The following is a 19,491-nucleotide window of genomic DNA, read 5'->3' as shown; positions in this document are numbered from 1 at the left end:
CTTTCACGACCTGTGGATATAATATGAGTTACTATGCCCACAATCATTAAGGAACAGGCAACGATTAAAGCGCTTTTACTGCTCATCAGTTTAGTGTTATCAGTGATTAATGGCTCTAAAATTATTGCTCTCACTCCAACGTTTGCGGCGATATTTAACATGTGCGGCACAATAGGTGCAATCGTCGTTTTCGCATGTAGGCTCACCCGACGCATATCTGCGTATGTATGTGGGGGGACTTAAATTTTTTTTTTCTCGTTTCATTTTTTTTTTATGCTTTATTTTTTTTATGATTCTTTCATTTTAGTATTTTTTTTTCACACAGCTTTATTGCTATTACATGGGGGCTAAGAAGCCCCCTATGTAATAGCCAATTAACATGACGGGTCCTCGTTATGGAGACATCAGGGGTCTCCAAGACCCCTAATGTCACCTAGGGACCCCCAGAGAAGCTGATGAAGCAGAGATTGGCTTCATCAGCTTCTGTAGCTGGAGAGTGACACTGAATGCAGGAAGTGATGTAATATACATCACTTCCTGCATTCGGGGACTGAGAGGAGATGAAAGGGAGTTTGTATACTGATTTGCGAATCGCGCAATGTGAACGGTGCCTAAACGTCAAAATGAACAGGTGTGAACAGGGACTTAGGCTGGGCACACACCTTACAACCATCGCAAGACTTTTGTCTTGCGATGATTGTAAGGTAATTACAAAAACGTACGATCTGCCCATCTTGGACAGGCAGATCGTACTTGCTTCTGATGCTTCTGATGACCGCAATGCCGAACGGGCAGTGTGCGATTGCGCACACACCGGCCTGTCCGGCTTTTATCTTACGAACATGCTACACACCCACCGAACATGTTCGTAAGATAAAAGTCGTGCGACCTTACAGTAGCAGAGGTCGCACGGCTTCCACACACCTTACGATAATCGTACGATCGCGGGATTTCCCACGATTATCGCAAGGTGTGTGGGCACCTTAAGACGCAAACGGCAATAAAAAAAACCTGACAGGTGTTCTAATCCCTCTCCACTCTATCCAAAGCTAAAAAAAAACCTTTCAGTTGTACTTTAAGCAAAAACATAGATGACTATGAAATAATCAAATGCTGCAGCTTTTTGTGTGAAATCACTTGTGGTAGTACTCTGACTTGTTAACATTCCATTGCTAAAATCATTGTAACATTTGTATTTAGTGAAGACTTTAGATTTCCCGTTCGGCAGTCGTTTAATGCATGTAAAGTGGCACAAATCGCTCTGCTAAATATAGTCATGAGGCTTACTGTAAAAGATGCAGCTTGTTCATGAATAACTTTACAGGGGCTTAATCGTTATACATTTCTGTATATACATTTCCCAGTACTCCTGTCCTGTACATCATATGAAAGATTTCTGCAACGTTCATTAGGATTTATCATTAACCTAATGCATTTGCTTTCTGTCTTTTTGTTAATTGATCAGGTAGGAGCGATCAGTCTTATACAGTGTCTAGTTAGCTATATAGAGTACAGTGTTCTACTTTGCTGAGGATAAATCTCCCTTGCTAATCATAATAATGCATACTGATGATAGATTCCCTGTTCATTATTATTATTACACAGGATTTATATAGCGCCAGTAGTTTGCACAGAGTTTTATTATGAGGGGGACATTCTAGTTACAATACAATTCAAGACAAGATGGTAGGGAGGGCCCTGCCCGTGAGAGCTTGCAATCTAAAAGGGAGGGTTAAGTGATACAAGAGGTGGTAGCTGTGTGGGGATGAATTGTTTGAGAAAGTAAAAGTTTAGTGGTTAGATTAAGGCATTATAGGCTTCCCTGTAGAGACGAGTCTTCAGGGATCGTCTAAAGACAGACAAAGTAGGAGATAGCCGGACAGGCTGTGATAAGAAAGTCCAAAGGATGGGAGAGACTAAGAGACTATAGAGAATTCCTGGAGGCGAGCATAGGAGGAGTTAATGAGGGAGCTAGAGAGCAGGAGGTCTTGGGAGGAGCAGAGGGGACAGTTAGCCTCATTCACACTGCCGCACATATATGCGCGTACGTGCGTATTGTACCATATGCAACACATGCAAATAAATGGCCCCATACACACAGCCGCGTTTGGAGCCATATATTTGCGTAGCGTATATATGCACAAAGACAGAATGGAACAGAGATGCGTCCGGGCAACGTATTTCTGCATATATACGCGTGAACCGTCAGGATAGGGTAAGGATGAGAGTGGGACCGGAGCTGCTGCGATCAGCGTCCGTCCATGCACGCCGCTTGGCCACGCCCCATATATACGCGTCTTTAAGCGCGTACATGAGTACAGCACATTAAAAATTCCATTACGAGTGATGCATTCTGGGATTGCATATAGTGCACGTATATACGCAATATACAATTTTGCTTGCGTTGTGTGAGAATGAGGCCTTAGGGTGATACTTTGAGATGAGGTTGGAGATAGACTTAAAGCTAAAGTCCAGGATAATAAAACATTGTCTAAATAGAAGAGGCATATGTATTCTACAAATGCGGGGGATAAAGGAGTAACGCAAAAGGCTATGTATAGTTGTTATATATGATATATTTGTAAATTATTATGGATCGAGCTCCTGGGTTTCAAAGAATCGTATACAAATAGCGCGAACCCCCTGACACTGAAATCCCATAAACGGAGCTCTCCAATGAACAAGTATACAAATGTAATATAAAGTGTATCCAAAAGTTATTTTAATTAAACATATATCACCTTATACAAAACATTTAAAACTTATTTAAAAACCCACATATAGCTTCCCTAGGATGGCCCAATGTAGGGCAGAGTGATCAGGAGTAAAGTTAGAGTTAAAGTGCCCGCAGGATAAAGCAGCAGTTACTGATTTAAAGGGATACACCGTTGTGAAGCGATGGATGAGCTAGAATTACTCACTCATTCAGTTGTGGCCACAAGAAAGAGAGTTCCCACTTCCATGAAGGATGTCTTGATGGTGTTTTCAATAAAATTATTTATTTGTAATCCTAGTGGTTATTTCTTTCAAAGGTTAATCCAAACCGGCGTCACCATGCACTTATGTGAAGGACAGCCCGACAATTCCCCCTGTGAGTGCGGCCGCACATTGAGACAGGGGTGGACAGGGTTCCACGGGCAGAATATCCAATTTAGTGTTTGATCCAAAGCCCGGCTGCTATTGGAAAAAAGTTCCCGAGTGAAAACTCCACTCAATGCAGATTTCGTATTGATGATCCGTGCTGCTGTAATGCTGTGTGAGCGGGCCTCGCTCTAAGCACTCAATATAGCAGGGGCTCCTTAGCCCAATCGCTATGATGGCACAGGGCAGTAGCTCCTGGGTCTCCAGGGGAGCTAGCTCCATGCTAAACCCTGACGCGTTTCCCCCCAACACGTGGGGCTTCCTCAGAGGGGCGTGTGAAGGCATATGTATTCGTACTTGAATCTTGGTGTGCTTTGTCTATTTCTTGTAGATCTATGCAGTAATCCATTGGGAAACTTTGCCTTTCTGCAGGAACTTCCTGTAATAAAGACCAGTCACTGCTGTTCTCTCCTTATGTAGGGTGACTGGTCTTGTATCTTCCCCCTCCTGTAGTTTTCTGTAGGTAGCTTGTAATGGATGGAGATGTTGGCTCCGTCCTACAGCTCTACTCTCTGCGCAGCCTATGCACAGCACAGTAATAATGTCACACCTATTTTAACAAGGTAATATGCAAGTTTGCAAAAGCATTTGGTGCACACAAAGTGAATTTATATCCTTTGGGGTTGTTGAGCAATATATCTAAATATAATTATTAATCCCCAGAGTTCAGCTTTAATGAATGCAGCACAGGAGTTAAATGTTTGTCTGTAAACTGACTGTAAGGCTAAAAAGCTTATTTCTAAAGGCCCGTTAACACCAGAAGCGTTGCCTTGTCTATGCGGGGGGCTGAGCTGGGATAAAACGGCCATGGCAGCTCCACTGCATAGATAATGCAATTTGCCTTGTTTTAAATAGGCACAGTTCACACCACCAAGTTGCGGTGGTGTGTGCTGAAAAAAATACGGCATGCTCTAGGTTTTTAGGCACAGTGTGCTGCGACATTGTACAACCACATCGCACCGTGCTGTGCCAATTAGAACTTCATGAACTGATATTTCAATAAAGTTTTAACAAAAAGAACATGCTGAGCAGTGTGATGTGCTGGGATCAGTGCATCAGCTCTGTACCTACACCAGCCACCCATTGAGCGCAGCTTGCTGATCTGAACAGGCTCTAAAACTTTCTTGACGGGTCAATTAAAAATCTGGAACCTTGTAATGCAGGCCATCTCCATTACTTGGCCTTAGGGAGCCAACATTTTGGAGTCAGACTGCCATCTATCCAGTGATTTTTGCATAAGTCTCATATAGTATGTAAGGCCGCAGAGTAAATCATGGAACAGGGAAATAATCCACCCTCCAGTAGTAGAATATTTTTATTTAGGTTGGGAAACCACAAAGATTTCTGATAATAAAGAAGGATGGTAGACTTCTATGTTAGGCATAATATGATGCCTCATGAAGCAATTGGGTTATGACTAATGAAGAGAGCTAATGTGTTTTGAAAGATTGCCTTTAAGGTAGGGATGCATTGAAATTTCAGGCGCCAAAATATATTGGCCGAAAAGGATACTTTGGGCAAAATGCCGAAATTGCAGCGCATCTCTAGTTTCTCTCCTCCATGCTGGACCCTGCTCTGTGTCCCCTCTGACACAAAGCAGCATCCAGCGGGGAGAAGAGAAGCTGTCAGGAGGCCGGGCGGGGATGAGAGCGCTGTCATCGGTGTCACAGGAGGCTGAACTCTCCTCCCACACTGCCACGCTCAACCTCTGTGGCAGGCAGTGAGTCAGGATGGAGAGCGGAGTACAAGCAATCAGCTGAGTGCTTGTAAATACTTGTGGACATAATATGTTTATCGTGTCCCCAATTATGAATGAAAAGGAAGTGCTCTACATCACTTCCTGTTCATGCATGATTGTGGACATAGTAACTCCTACTATATCCACAAGTTATGAATGAACAAGAGCACTCAGTATAGAGGCTTTCTGTTCATTTATCACTTCCTGTTCATGCATGATTGTGGACATAGTAACTCCTATATCCACAAGTTATGAATGAACAAGAGCACTCAGTATAGAGGCTTTCTGTTCATTTATAACAGGGGCTGCAGAAAAAGAGATTTAGGACTCTGCGTCCTCAGTCTCTTTTTCTATTTTAAAAGGGAAATATCAGAGATCTGTTTAGACCCCTAATATGTCCCTGAAGCCCCAGACCGCAATAATTTGAAAATGGTTAGAAAAAAAATAATTTTCAGTTTCGGCCTGACAAATTTTTTATTTTTGGTTTCTTTTTGAAAATTCAATTTCGGTGCACCACTACTTTACAGTGCACTTTTTTTTAGTTTTGGATAGAGTAGGGAAGGGTAAAACCACATGCAAGTTATTTTTGCTGTCTGGGGAACATTTCCTTTCGCTTCCTGGGCAAGAGACACACCAGGAAGTTAGAGGAAACCTCCCAAAGTGAGGGGTATTTTTTCTCTTAGGCAGTTGTCTTCGAAACCGGAGTCTCCATTAAAAGACTTCTCCATACCTTTGCTTCTGGGGACAACTCTAAAGTTTTGGATTTTTGCCTCATTTGCTTTCTTCCTTTTTTTTTTTTGTTTCGAATGCAGTGGAGAGGTTTTAAATTACTTGTCACGCTCTTATTGTTGTCTTTGTCCCTGCTAGAGAGATTCACCTCCTCTATTTGTCCTGGTGGGTGACCGTTATCACTAAAAGTGAAAACAAATCCCAAATTTTGGGTTGTTAACAGAACAGGAATAGATGGCATATCTTCCAATGGAAACACTAGTTCTGGTGACCTTGCTGACCACCAGATTCAAATCATCTCTGAATTGGTGCTGACATCGTCCTTCCTTCTGGAGGGTGGCTACTTCAACCAAGCTTGCTCCTGTGATGGACTACAATCTCCATCTCTAATTTACTCATTTGTACTGAGATTGTAGTCTATCACGGGATGTGAGCTGGAGCGATGGCTACTTTACAACAAACACGGGGACCATGGGGAACAAAAGTAGCCACCCTCCAGAAGGAAGGACAGTGTCAGAACCAATTCAGAGATGATTTGAGGATTTACAGCCGAGTGATACATAAATAAGATCCATTTTTTAGTTAAGGTACTTGAATGCATTTTTAAGATTTACCGTAACTCCTTAGTTTAGTGTCACTTTAATGTTTATAGGTTTGACAAACAATTGTAGTAATATTGCAGGATTTAGAGAATACCACATACTGGCTCTTAATTCCATTGGCTTTTTCTACTATATGGATATTTAGGTAAAACATGTGTGTATATTGTTTTCTACTGGAACACACAAATACACATACTAACACACACTTCTCATGGTCACTAGCCTTTACAGTACATGGCAGGCAGTTCTACATAATTCTCCTGAAATCTGTTTGAATTGATCGAACAGTGTTTTTCCTTTTCACCAAAGCTATTGATTTTTTGTTGCACTGGAAGTCTTGATCCAACCTTGGAGTTAATCTCCATCTTGCCATTTTAAAAATGCACTCTTAGGATTTCTTGGAATTTTAAACAGCCCAATAATAGTCCTTTACTGTGCCAGCATTTATAAAATCATCTGTGTGAAAGTAACACGGATTGAACTACATCCTCTTTGTCAAGCAGCCTGCTTTTGCATATTTTCCTTATCTAGCAGTTCATGCAAACGTATTTAAATAATGTTTATTGGCTAATTCAGAGTATTTCTGTTTACACTTTGGAAGACAATCCACAGCCACCCAAATGACACTAATCCATCTGCATATGTCTTTCTGCTTAGGCTTTTATCTCCTTTTTATCCATGCTAGCACAGCGCAATGTAACTAGAAAAAAAAGTTATTGCCATCAACTTGCATATTGTTCCTGACACCTAGAACAGATTATTCTTGTTCCAGTATAATTCAAGATAACGCTGTATAAATATATTTAAGACAAAGGTGGACAATATGGCAGAGAAATCAAGCATTTGGAGTATTAAAGGCAGCCAGTGGCTTACTCAGCCTATGCTACATCTTTAACTAAAATATCAGCCTCGGTCGGACTGACTCTTTAGCCCTCATCCTAACGCTTAGAGGCTGATTTATAAATATTCCCCCAAGCGTATAGCTGGGCAAATGCTGTTGGCACGTCATTCCTGCCACTAGATGGAGGCGAGTAGCATTTCCATGCCCTCACCTTCATCTAGTGGCAGAAATGCCATGCTAACGGCATTCATCCAGCATATGACTAGGCAGAAGACTTAAAATAGACCCCTTAAAGTAGATCTATATCCTCCACAACAAGGAGAAAATCTGTCAGGTTTGCTGTGCTGTCACAAGACCAAGATGTAAGGGCAAATCTTTGAAAATCATCTAATATAGACACTGATTGTGATGGCATCATCTAAGAGGGGATTTCACCCACATTTTGTTATGTCTCTGGGACAGGAAGTAAATAATAATCTTCCCAGTAGGACACGGACAAAGCCTGAAAGATGCTTTAACTGGTTCTGTACTCTATCCAAAGCTAAACAGTGGTCACCAGGACTAACAAAGAGAGTGAATGCCTTCAGCAAGGAGACAAACAGCAATAACAACCTAGTATTTGAGGTTGAATAAAGATATATAAGTCCATCAAGTCCAACCTATTGCGTGTATGCATTTATGAGCAGGTGTGTGCGTGTATATGTGTCCATGTGTGATTTTTCTTTTAGCAGTACCTGTACCCCTGTATATTATGGTCTCCAAGGAACTCATCCAGGAGTCTCTTGAATGATTCCACACTCTTAGCTGAAATCACTTCCTGCGGCAGCGAGTTCCAGACCCTAACCGCTCTAACTGTGAAGAACCCCTTGCACCCTGTATGTTGACATTTTTTTTCCACCAATTTTTGGTTGTGCCCTCTTTGTTACGGAGCTGACCGTAAACAGTTTGTTACAAAGGTTGCTGTCACCCTTGAATAGTTTATACATGAAAATCATGTCCCCCCTTAATCTCCTAATCTCCAATGAGAACATATTTAATTTTAACAACCTTGTTTCATAGTTCAGATCCTCGCACCCCTTAATGAGTTTGGTTGCCCTCTGTTTATACTATTTATAAACAATTTACAGGGCCTTTGCCTTCTGAGTATCTGTGAATGTTCATTTTGGGCAATTAATGCCAAAAATGTATGTTCTTAAAATATTTTATCCCAGTTCGAAGGTAGCTTTTTGTAATAATACACTATGATCACCAGATTGAGCTTAGAAGCATACTTATAGTATTTCCTATGGTCCTCGGCTCTATCTAGTGGCGATAATGTATTATTAGAACACACTATATTATTCAAATTGGGAAAAACCTATATTAGAACACACTATATTCGAACTGGGAAAAACCTATATTAGAACACTATATTTGAACTGGGAAAAACATATATTAAAACACACTATATACGAACTGGGAAAAACATATTGAGAACATTCATTTTTTGGCATTATACACCCAAAATTTACATTCATAAATATTCACAGGATAAACGGGCCTATGATTCGTTTATAAATAGACTCCATAGTGTTTTTCATATTTGTTTTTAGTTACAAATGTATGAAATGCTGTATATTAGCTTCTTATTTTTACAACTAGCAGCCATCAAGTGGCAAATTTTATGCTAACTTTCTGGTCTCCTAGCAGAAGTAGGATGAACTACATAGTCAGCTGGGCTACCAGAAAACATTCAGGCAGTGCTTGCAAGCAACCCCATACCTCCTGAGATGAGAAAGAGAGGGCTATCTTTCAGCACAAACCATGTATGCAATGGGAACACCATTTCCACATACCCGAATTATGTGACTCGGAAATAATTTATACGTCAAAAATGATTGGCTAAACCCACAAGTGCATATTTTCTTCACTTTTTTTTACCTTGACACTGAATTTTTAAAATAGTAGCTTTTTTTTTTATAGAGGTCTATTTATCAGACTAAAAAGTTGGACGACTGAGGATGGAAGAGACACTTTGAAGTTGGTCCTTGAAGAGGATCAGTCCCTTCGAATGAAGGGCGGATGGGTGCTATATGCACCCCTATAATTTTACAATCTAGGCACAGGGTTAAGCCAAACTGTGGTACTACCACTGCCTGAACAGTGCTCTGAATTAGTAAGGAACTTTTATGCAAAAGAGACCAGTTTGTGACTGAATAAAGTGTAAGTAGGACAGGACAGTGGGACAGTAAGGACAAGACTATCAGAGCAATATATAATTCTAGAAGAAGTGTATAATGCTTCCAAAGTGGTGTACGGTGCAGCAGCTATGACTAGTCTCCAGCTGGAATGTCCTGCTTATCAGTTTGACCTACCGTAATTTGCATGGTCCTCCTATTGTAAAATCCGAATATGGTGCTATTTTTTAATGTTTGGTACTAAATTCATGCTAGTTTATAAAGTTGTAAGTAGCCCAGCGTACGAGGTAAAGCGGAAATGATAAGGGAGCTTAATTAAAGTTTCTGTACTTTATTTGCAAGCAGGAACACTGTGTTCTTGAAATGCTTTAATTAAAACAGTGTGAAAACAATTTCCGAGCACAGCAAAGCAGGGTTAATTTGCTATATAAGTACTGCATATCACATTAAATCACTTTAAGTCACTGATCAGGTTCAAGTTGGTGTAAGTAAAAGTATTTCCAGCTGACCGCTTATTAATGTACAGGCATAGTTATTGCTGGGAGTTGGCCATAACAGATATCTCTTATCTGCTGTGCCTGTAGAAACTGCACATTGTAATTTGAAATGCCTCCAGCTCTGACGGCTTGGGAAAGCACAACGTGCTGTGCTAATAATTCAGCAGTCCTGTACAAGAAGACACTGTGCAGATTTAAATAGGCAGCCTTTAAGCCCAGCTTTTATTAACTTTATTGACTTGGTTGCTCATTCAAGTACTGTCAAAGTGATCTAAAGTCACCCTGCCTGCCAATTTACAGTACTTGCCTAATTATTAAGCCTTGTGTTTTATGTCCTCCACACCCAATCGCATTTGTTTGCTTCTGCAATTCTGCTATCTCTGCTTTACAGTAAGTCTCAATTCTGAGGCGTAGGCCAAGGTCAGAAGGGCATCTTTATACTCCACAGGCGTTGAAATAGAATATTAAAGGGTATCTATGATTAAAAACTAAAAATAGATATGTATTTCTTTAGATTGCAAGCTCTGGCGAGCAGGGCCTTCCTAACCCTTCTGCTTTGAAATTTTATTGTAGCTGTACTGTCTCCCTTCATTTTGTAAAGAGGTGCACAAACTGCTGGCACTATATAATAAAAATAATATTAATATTGATTGCGATAAGTTAAGTCCTAATTACCATATCAATCTAGAAGTTTGTAAATGTACCTATTGAAGATGCCTATGAGATGTACTTCCTCAATGCACTGACACAATTTCACTCAGCGCTGTGAATATGCACTTTATGTCACCACTCTAACTAAGCCTGCTGCACAAACTACAACTCAACTTCTGAACTTCCCAATGCATGAAAGCACTGCATGATGGGATATGTAGTCTTGGGAAATTGCAATTGCATCACATCAAGCAGCAGGGAACGAGATGTAAAGCAAACTGGGAATCCTGAAAGTGATAGGCAGATAGAAGGCAGCAATCACTACATAAAAGGGATTTTTTTTCACGCAAGCTTTGATTGCATTATAAAAAAACAACTCTAGTATGTATTCCTATTAGAATGCTGATGTTATAACAGGATAGTATATGCTGGAACCTTACAACTCCTTTTAACCACTTGAAGACCGGGGTGTTAAACCCCCTTCCTGGCCAGGCCATTTTTCATTATTCAGCTCTGAGGTACTTTGACATTTTTTCAGTCATGCAACGCTGTACCTAAATCAATTTTATACCATTTTTTGGGGACACGTAGAGCTTTCTTTTGGTGGAATTTAATCACCACTGGGGTATTTTTTTATTATATATCGAACAAAGTTCAGAAAATGTAAATTAAAAAAAAAAAAAAACTACGTTACCCTATCAAACATGTATTATTACACACTTTTTTATAAAATATAAAAGATGGGATCACGTCGGGTAAATAGACACCAAACATGTCAAACAATGTTCAGTGTTAACAGTGATTAATGGTGCTAGAATTATTGCTTGCAATCCAACGTTCGTGATGATATGTAACGTGTGGTGTAATCGTTGTTTTCGCACTTAGGCACACCCAACGCATATTTATGTTTGTATGTATGTGCATGTGGGGGCATTTTTTTAAAATATGAAGCAGAGATCTGATTGATCCACTTCTTCTGGCTATAGCAGCCAGAGAAATGACAGCTGAAGGCGGAAGTGATGTAATACACATCACTTCTGCTTTCAGAGATCGGAGGGGAGTTCAGCAAATAGAAGAGTGCTGATCTCCCTCCGTTTTCAGTACTGGCAGCCGCTGTGCCGGTCCTGGGCCTGCACGAAAGTCAATGGAGCCCGGGATAGTCAACAGCGGTGGTGGCCCACAAGTCTTTGACACCCTACAAGCGTTCGGGGTGGCTATAGAGCCACCCGAGCGCTTGTACGGAACAGCCAAGTACTGGCTGTTTAAAAATTTTACTGGATAAAAAAAGCCGTTCATATACGGCGACCCGCAGAAAGGAACTTGTTATCTGTCTTTCTGTTTATTTACAACTGGCGGACGGCAAATACTTAAAGTAAGCATGTCCCTCCAGAGATTTGAGCAGCAGGAAATGCTCCCACTAAATCCTAGAATGTAATGCACAACGTGAAAATGTAACTCCCAACAGGTTGCCGATGCCCAGTAATTTATAGTAGGATGTGGTAGGGGTTTTCTGCAGTTGCCTTTCCTGCCGGTAGAAACTTGCACACTGCTGGCATCATAGTTTGAAAGCAGGGGGTAATGGTCAGAACCTGCAGGTGGTGCCTAGTTTCTCAGCAGAGAGAGAAGTAGTAACAAACCACATGCTCAAGGAAGCACATTCAAATTAACCCTGTCAAATAGACTGTTAACTACCTCTTGAATGGATTATAGAGAACTTGGATTAAAGTGAACTAAGTAAACTTTATTATTTTAGCACAGTGCTTTAGAACAGCACTGATTGTTTTCACTAGTTGTCTAGAATACTCTTAATAGTAAAACGTTGATGAGAAAAATATGGGAACTGGCACCACTGATCTGACCATTATGCTGACCCACTAGTTTAGGTATTTCTGAATTACAGACCTGAAACAAGTATACATATTAAGAAAGTTAGATAAGTCCTTATCACCATATTTGCAGTCCAGTAGACCCCATTCACACCTAGGCATGTAGCTCTAAGTATGATAGTGCTCAACAAGAGGAATCCCTTTGTTTTTAGTGGCCCCTGTTCACACCTGAGCATTGTTTTGCTTGTCGTCAGCTGCATGAAGCTTGAAAAAGTACATGAACCTTCTGGGCCACACACCTCATCCCACTTTTCACTCCCCATTTAATTAGGAACAATGGAATTATGGTTCTGTGTTCTTCTACTTCCGACAATGACTGGGATGTACAATTTATTTAATGTACAGTATTGCCCTGATGGTTTCATTATCTGTGAACTCATAAATAAAGCAATTGAAAAAAATAAATGGCGTTTTTGGTCAAATTCTTCCTAGGACCAGAAAGCCCAGGATTTTCCAGTAGAAAATTTTAGACGTTTTATGTCAGCAGCCTACCAACTCCACCATTACCCTTGGAAATTAACCTCTACTCTGCCTGTTTCATTTTTGGTCAATCTGATAAACAACATTATCTGAATGGAGGATTTCCCAGCTTCTGACAATGATATTTAGAACGATACAGTGGAAATCCGGTTAAAGAATCACCCCAAGCATCAAGGTCTCAAAAAACCCAGCAGTACTCCAACACCCTAACATTTATCCAGTACAGTTTATAGCTTTACCCATCAAATACTTGCTCCAGTTAATGAGACACTGTAACCTTCTTTTCCTGTGATTCCTTGCTGCGCCTTCCTACGTTTTAGCTGGAACCGAGATTAGCTGTGTTGGCAACCCTGGGGAGCGGTGAGCACTGGGGCCTAGCAATTGGCTGCTGGGCCTGGGCACTGTCACAGGGGAGCACATACCCCTCCATACCTGGAAGTATAATACCTATGTATTCTCACCATCTTAGGAAGAGAAAGGAATGGCAAAGGATTAGTAATAAGGTGCGTATAGGTGGGTGCAAGAATGCCCTTTGCCCATGCACTGCCACTTTGTCCTGCATGGACAAGGTGACAGTGTTTGTTTAAAGAGTTGTTCCACCTGCCCTTTCCCTTTTAAAATTATGGAAAGCCTTTTATCCCAGAAGGTATGCACAGCCCATTGTCCTGCTGATGGAGGCCCACTGAAAAATACTTATTGACCTATTTTGGGAGAGGAAAGCTAACGACACCTGCTTTAGAAACGTACATAAAAAATATGAGTTTAGGATTCAAAATATATAAAAATGTCAGTCTGTTGTTGGAATTCAGTATTCGTGTAAAATGTACATTTCCTATATTTGTATGACTTTTGTTGAAATATTTTTTACAGATTTGTCATTTAACCTGACAATTTAATAGAACCAAGACAGGGTATGGTTAATTGACTCAGACCAATGTTTAAGAAAGTTGTTCTAAGAATTGTGCAATCTATTTCAGTTTTTCATAAATTTTCCTTGGTTCGCATTTTGTTTTTTGCCACTATTTGAGCTGCATCGTTAGTCTATTTTAGCTGAATGGGCAGTAGGCGTAACATCTGTGAGCTTGATAAATAGCTCCTAATGAAAGCTGTCACCAATAGGTGCTGGACATAAAAAAAATGTACAGATGTACTGCTTCACAGACCGGTGGAGACACACCACTCTGGATTCTTAACAAGAGGTCAAGTGTATGCAGGGCCCTTGAATTATTGCTGCATATTCCTTTCTAGGCTCTGGAACGTGTGCCTTGTACTGTAAATGTTGGAAACTTTAGTGGGCATTTTAAACAACTTGTAAATATCTGAATAAGACATTCCAAAACACAGTGGGGTGAATTTATCATAGCAATTGCGAGTGTTTGAACGCATATGGTCGCATTGGATATATTTGCGCCAGATTTATGTTGCTAGTGTAATGTTGTTCATAAATGAGATTCATTTGTGTAACAAGGCTAAGGCTAGGCAAGGCTAAGAAAAAAATGGATGGGGCAGTGAATGTAGACTGACGCAATAGATGAACTATTTGGTATGTTAAAGAAGAAATCCGGGCAAATGACAAATTAACCCTTGCAGTGGGGCTACACCCACACTGCCAGGTTTAGGTGCTCATTTTGGTCTGGGGTCTAAAATTAAAAATATATACTCACCCGGGTTTTTAGACCACTGGAGCAGAGGGGGAGAGTGGCTGGGCAATGTATATTTGTTTGGTCTGGATTCATTAATGAAAAAAGTTTGAGAGTTTATCTACTTTTACTGTAAGGGCAAATTCTCACTTAAACTTTTTAAACTAAAGCTAATTACTAGGCAAGAAAGTGCGTGAAAACGTACATTACAGACATTTTTGGGTTTTTCACACATTTTTAGCTTTTCCATTGAAGTCTATTGGGGCCAAAATTCTGCATCCGTGCACAGGTCCCCTGCTGATAGGAGCAGTATAGAACGAATGTCAGTCTTGTGACACCCCTGTCCGTTCAGTTTTTTCCTCTATCTTGCAATGGAGGAAATGTCCCATGTTGGTCTATGTGGAATCGGATGTAAGAGGACTTGTCTGTTTACATCGGATTACCCCTGACCCGTTATGATCACCTCTAACGTGTTTAGTTGATTTAATCCAAATGATCAATTTAAGAAAACACTGTCAAAGTACAACTCCAACCAAATCTTTTTTCTAGTTTGGGGATAGAGTTGTTGATTAGTTAGGATTTGATGAATTAAATATGTGTAGCTGATAAATATCACAATCAGTAAAAACTCTCCAAATGCGAATGCTGCAAAATTAAATATTGATGGACTTCCTGTGTCAGGGATAACCAGCATTGCTTACACCAAAAGTACTTCCGAGTCGTCATTTTTGTTCATTTTGCACTGTGCCGGAGAGGGATTTCTCAAATAAAGTTAAATCGGCCTAAAGGGTGATAGATGTGCAGCACACGTTAAATTTATATGAAAGAGAAAATAAGATTTACTTGAAGCGCAATGGTAATTATAAAACTTTAAAGAACCTTATTAGAATTCTGTTGCTGTACATGACCTATTTAAGTGACCAGCTGGCTGTACCAGCCAGGTCCAGAAGATCCTGCAGCTTTGATCAAGATCAGATATACCGGATTAGCTCACTATAGCAGTCTGTAGAAGCTATGTACTGTGTGTTTATCATGTGCTTTTACTGTGCGTTACTGGAGTCTAGCCATATTGCTGATTGCCACACTCATTCAAGAGTCGGCATGGTGTGGTCACGCTGCTGGCTGAGAGCGTGCAATAGTGGCAAGAAGGGGACAGTCTTCCTCGGCACAGTGGTGCGAGATACAATTAAGGGTGGGGGGGGGCGTCAATGTGTGGGCCCCCCCTCCCCTGCTGACCTGATGAGGCCCTGTACAGGAGGGCTGGATGAACCTCAGTGGTCATGAGTGTAGAAGAGTGATGATGCACTCATTTTTTCCACTCTTTCAGACAGCATCAATATAACAGCAGTGATCAGGCTATTCATTAAGGGTGGGGGTGATGCCTGCTGAATTTTCCTTCTCTGCAAGTCAGCAGCTCTACATAGAAGCACAGAAGTGACGTCACTACAGATGTTGCAAGTCTCCTAGGCTTTAGCTTCATCTTTTGCTGAGGACTGTATTCGGTGCTTTTCCTATGGTATTCTTCACCTGAGTCGATCTGTGGTTGGGGGGGGAAATCTAGTGCTGGCAGGGAATGGTTCTGGGGGTTTCGTCCAGCGGGGGTGTTAAGTGCACGTATGTGCTAAGTTGTTCTGGTTGGGGGGCGGACAACAGACCACACTGTCAGTGGCTCTATCCAGCGTCCCGCCCATCTCACTGACGTCACTGGTTGCCAGCAGCTCGGTAGGACTCTTGAATCACAGAGAGCCTTCCGACTTCTCTCAGCTTCATCTGCATACGCTTATGCCTATATTTCTTGCTGAATTGTGTTAGCCACAATAGTTTAGAGATGTATAGAGAATGGAAACAAAGTAGAAACAGACAACATTTTGTAAGTGTTGAGGCTTGGTGCTTCTCCCTGTAAACCTGCTGCCTTTTCTCTTCCTTATATCTATTTTTTTTATAGATAGCATGCATAGGTTGTTATGTTACATATCTTGTATGGCTCGCTGCATAAGTTTGGAGACTTATGTAGCGGTTGGCTGTGCAGCCAAGCAAGCTACACAAATAAAGGAGTGGGGACATGCAAATATAAGATTTGGGTTGGTTGCTTTGCAGGGGCTTATTTATTCTATGATAGCAATACCCTCTTATAGCTTTGTAACTTCAGTGTAATGTGGATACCATTATCAGCTTAAGATGTGAACCATATTTAAAGGAGAACTATGGGGTTAAGGCTTTTCCCCATAGTTCTCCTTAGGGTAACGGGAGGACACAAACTAGCGTCCTCCCGTCACCCTGAGCTCAGTATACCGCGAACTACAGCTTGCGGTATACTGAGACGACACAGTATACCGCCAGCTGCACCCGCCCCCTCCCGCGTCAGCGCTGGTGGATCGGAGCTGGGAGGGGGGAATCCAGCCCCTCCCCTGTCACGGCAGAGAACTGTGACAGGATCGAGAGGTGAGGTAACGCCGGTATGTGTTCGCTCACCTCCCGATCTACTGAGCCGACCTGTGACAGTCTCATTGTTACAGGTCGGCTAGAACTATAAGGTGAGTGAAAAGCACTCCCCTCATAGTTCTCTTTTAACTAAATGTATTGCTGGTAAAGACTAGGGGTGAGTGGACCAAGCAATGCTCAGTTCTCCAGTGAGTAATCTGTGGGCCCCAATCACATTGTTCCTGAACATGGTGTTGCAAGCTTTTGTTATAAAAAAAGGAAAAGGGTAGTTGGGTGCAGCCACAGGGGATATGTGCCAAAATACACAATTCCTTTAAATATTGTGCTTGGGGGATGCCTTAAACCTGCTCCTGTAGCTGTGCACCAGAATGATGTACTCCTGCAAAAGTGACATTAAGAGAAGAAATATTGCCATTTGAAGACAGTCCCCACTTGGACAGCATGGCCCTTCTCAATCCATACTAGACTCTTATCCACTGGAGTAGGGTGTGGTATGGAATTTGAGGGTGACCCCACATTTTTTTCTTTTAAAGGGACAGTACTTCAGCATTGGACAGAGTTGGGCAGTTACATTCCACTGTACTGGAAATAGAGGCCACAGGGCAACTTTATTTCAATGGTTATTACAGTATTGGTGTGAAAAGTTAATTACTGTAATTGAATCCCTTTTATACTAGAGGGTTGCAGGAGCAGTGTTGTGAATATTATTATGACAGCTCTTATCATCACTAAGTGCACATTGGTCTTATTGTAATTCCTTTAGATACAGTTTAGAGCCTCAGATAAGCTGGAGATGAATTCATGAATTTTCTTGGAACCACAAAGGAGTAAGGCACTTTGGCTTTAAGATTTAAATGGCAAGATGTTAATGTAACTGTTTTACAAGGAACGTGTTTAAAAGTCATTTCAGGTGACTCTGCAAACCAGTTTATTCTAAGTATAACAAACAATCTCTCCTTTGCTTGTTTTTTAGGTTAGAAATGTTAGACAAGCCCTTCATGTGAACACTGTGGGTTTCTACAGCACACTAGCACCCTCCAGTGGTAAGTGTTATGTATGGCTGTGCAAAATCTATAGGACTTACCAAGTAAAGTATGCAAATGAAATCACGTCTTGTTGCAACTGCTGATTCTGTAGTTATTGTGTTGAAAATGAAATAGAGATTCTGTTTTCTATGGTTAACAAAAAATGTTCTTATTGGTATACTTCTCATGTATATATCGAAGCTCTTGCATCCTTTTAGATTATAAGCCGTCATGGGCAGGGCCCTCCTTACCATCTTGTCTTGAATTGTATTGTAACTGTAATGTCTTCCTTATATTGTAAAGCGCTGCGCAAACTGTTGGCGCTATATAAATCCTGTATAATAATAATAATAATTTCATGCTTGCAGAGGTTTGCCCCCCTTCTCCAAAGTGACAGAGCCTCTTAAATACGTGCAGTATTTACTTTCACCACTAGCAGGTAGAGGCCCTATAGCATTTAACACAGTTGGGTAGATTTCATAGCGCTCTAAAAGTATTATCACCACAACAACTTTTTTCTGTTTTACATAATATACTCATGATTTGGCTTTTCGTATACCCGATTTTGTTGTTTGACACCATATGGTTAAAAACCATGTTTTAAAAAGACTTATAATTGGTACCTACCCACTGCACATTTTCAGAGTATTTTCAAAACCTACATATTAAAAATATGCAGCAGGCGTCAAGTAAAAGTCTATTTAAAATAAAAGAAAGTTGGAGGACATTCATGTACTCCTGTAACTTACAGGAGTACATTTACTAATGTGCTCCTCTTACCCATTTTCAGCTAATAACGGGCTACAGCATTTTAGACAGCCGAAGACAGCTGTATACGCCCCCTCCTTCTCATAGTACTCCAATGACTGTCAGTCACACGCAGAGGCGGCTCTAGACTTTGTGAGGCCTTAGGCGAAACTCAAATTGTGAGGCCCCCACCTAAACCAATAATCAGGGCTTGAAAAATCCACTCGTCCTCTCGTCTGTGATGAGAGGACGCGGAGCCCGACGAGTAGCTTCCTGGCCACCCGTTGTAATTACATGGCCGGCCGGGAGCTTTACATTCAATCGATCGTGCGTCTCTAGAGATGCCCGACCACTTGTATAGGAGCAGGTGTCACTGCCTTGCCGGTCCTGTGATCCGCTGTGCCCGATGCGGCCGGGACTGGGAGTTCGGTACACAATCTCTCTTTGATCTCCTCTCAGTCCCCGAATGCAGGAATTGATGTATATTACGCCACTTCCTGCATTCAGTGTCACTCTCCAGCTACAGAAGCTGATGAAGTAGATCTCTGGGGGTCCCTAGGTGACATTAGGGGTCTTGGAGACCCCTGATGTCTCCATAAAGAGGGCCTGTCATGTAAATTGGCTATCACATAGGGGGCTTCTTAGCCCCCTATGTGATAGCAATAAAGTTGGGCAAAAAAAAGAAATTGCACCTATTGTGCCGCACATGTTACATATCGCTGCGAACATCGCAGTGAGAGAAATAATTTTAGGGCCATCAATCACTTATAACATTAAACTGATGAGCGGTAAACGCATTTTAAGGGGTAAAATGTAAGGAACGCGCAGAGGGCAGAAGTAAGGAACGCGCAGAGGGCAGAAGTAAGGAACGCGCAGAGGGCAGAAGTAAGGAACG

At 41.3% G+C, this 19,491-nt stretch overlaps 1 protein-coding gene across 1 annotated transcript in view; it reads left to right on the top strand.

The window, feature by feature from the left end:
• MCUB (mitochondrial calcium uniporter dominant negative beta subunit) overlaps positions 1 to 19,491 on the top strand; it is a 63,042-nt gene that overhangs the window by 31,013 nt on the left and 12,538 nt on the right. The window contains exons 2-4 of the mRNA XM_018569868.1: positions 11,478 to 11,627; positions 12,415 to 12,475; positions 17,798 to 17,867. Of these exons, the coding sequence (XP_018425370.1) occupies positions 11,478 to 11,627; positions 12,415 to 12,475; positions 17,798 to 17,867 (281 nt within the window). The remainder of the gene's footprint in view (positions 1 to 11,477; positions 11,628 to 12,414; positions 12,476 to 17,797; positions 17,868 to 19,491) is intronic.

The sequence above is a fragment of the Nanorana parkeri genome, unplaced genomic scaffold (genome assembly GCF_000935625.1).
Source record: "Nanorana parkeri isolate BGI_ZX_2015 unplaced genomic scaffold, ASM93562v1 scaffold36, whole genome shotgun sequence".
NCBI classification, from domain to species: Eukaryota; Metazoa; Chordata; class Amphibia; order Anura; family Dicroglossidae; genus Nanorana; species Nanorana parkeri.
Note: the sequence above shows the minus strand (reverse complement) of the source record. Positions and strands in the feature narration are given on the sequence as shown.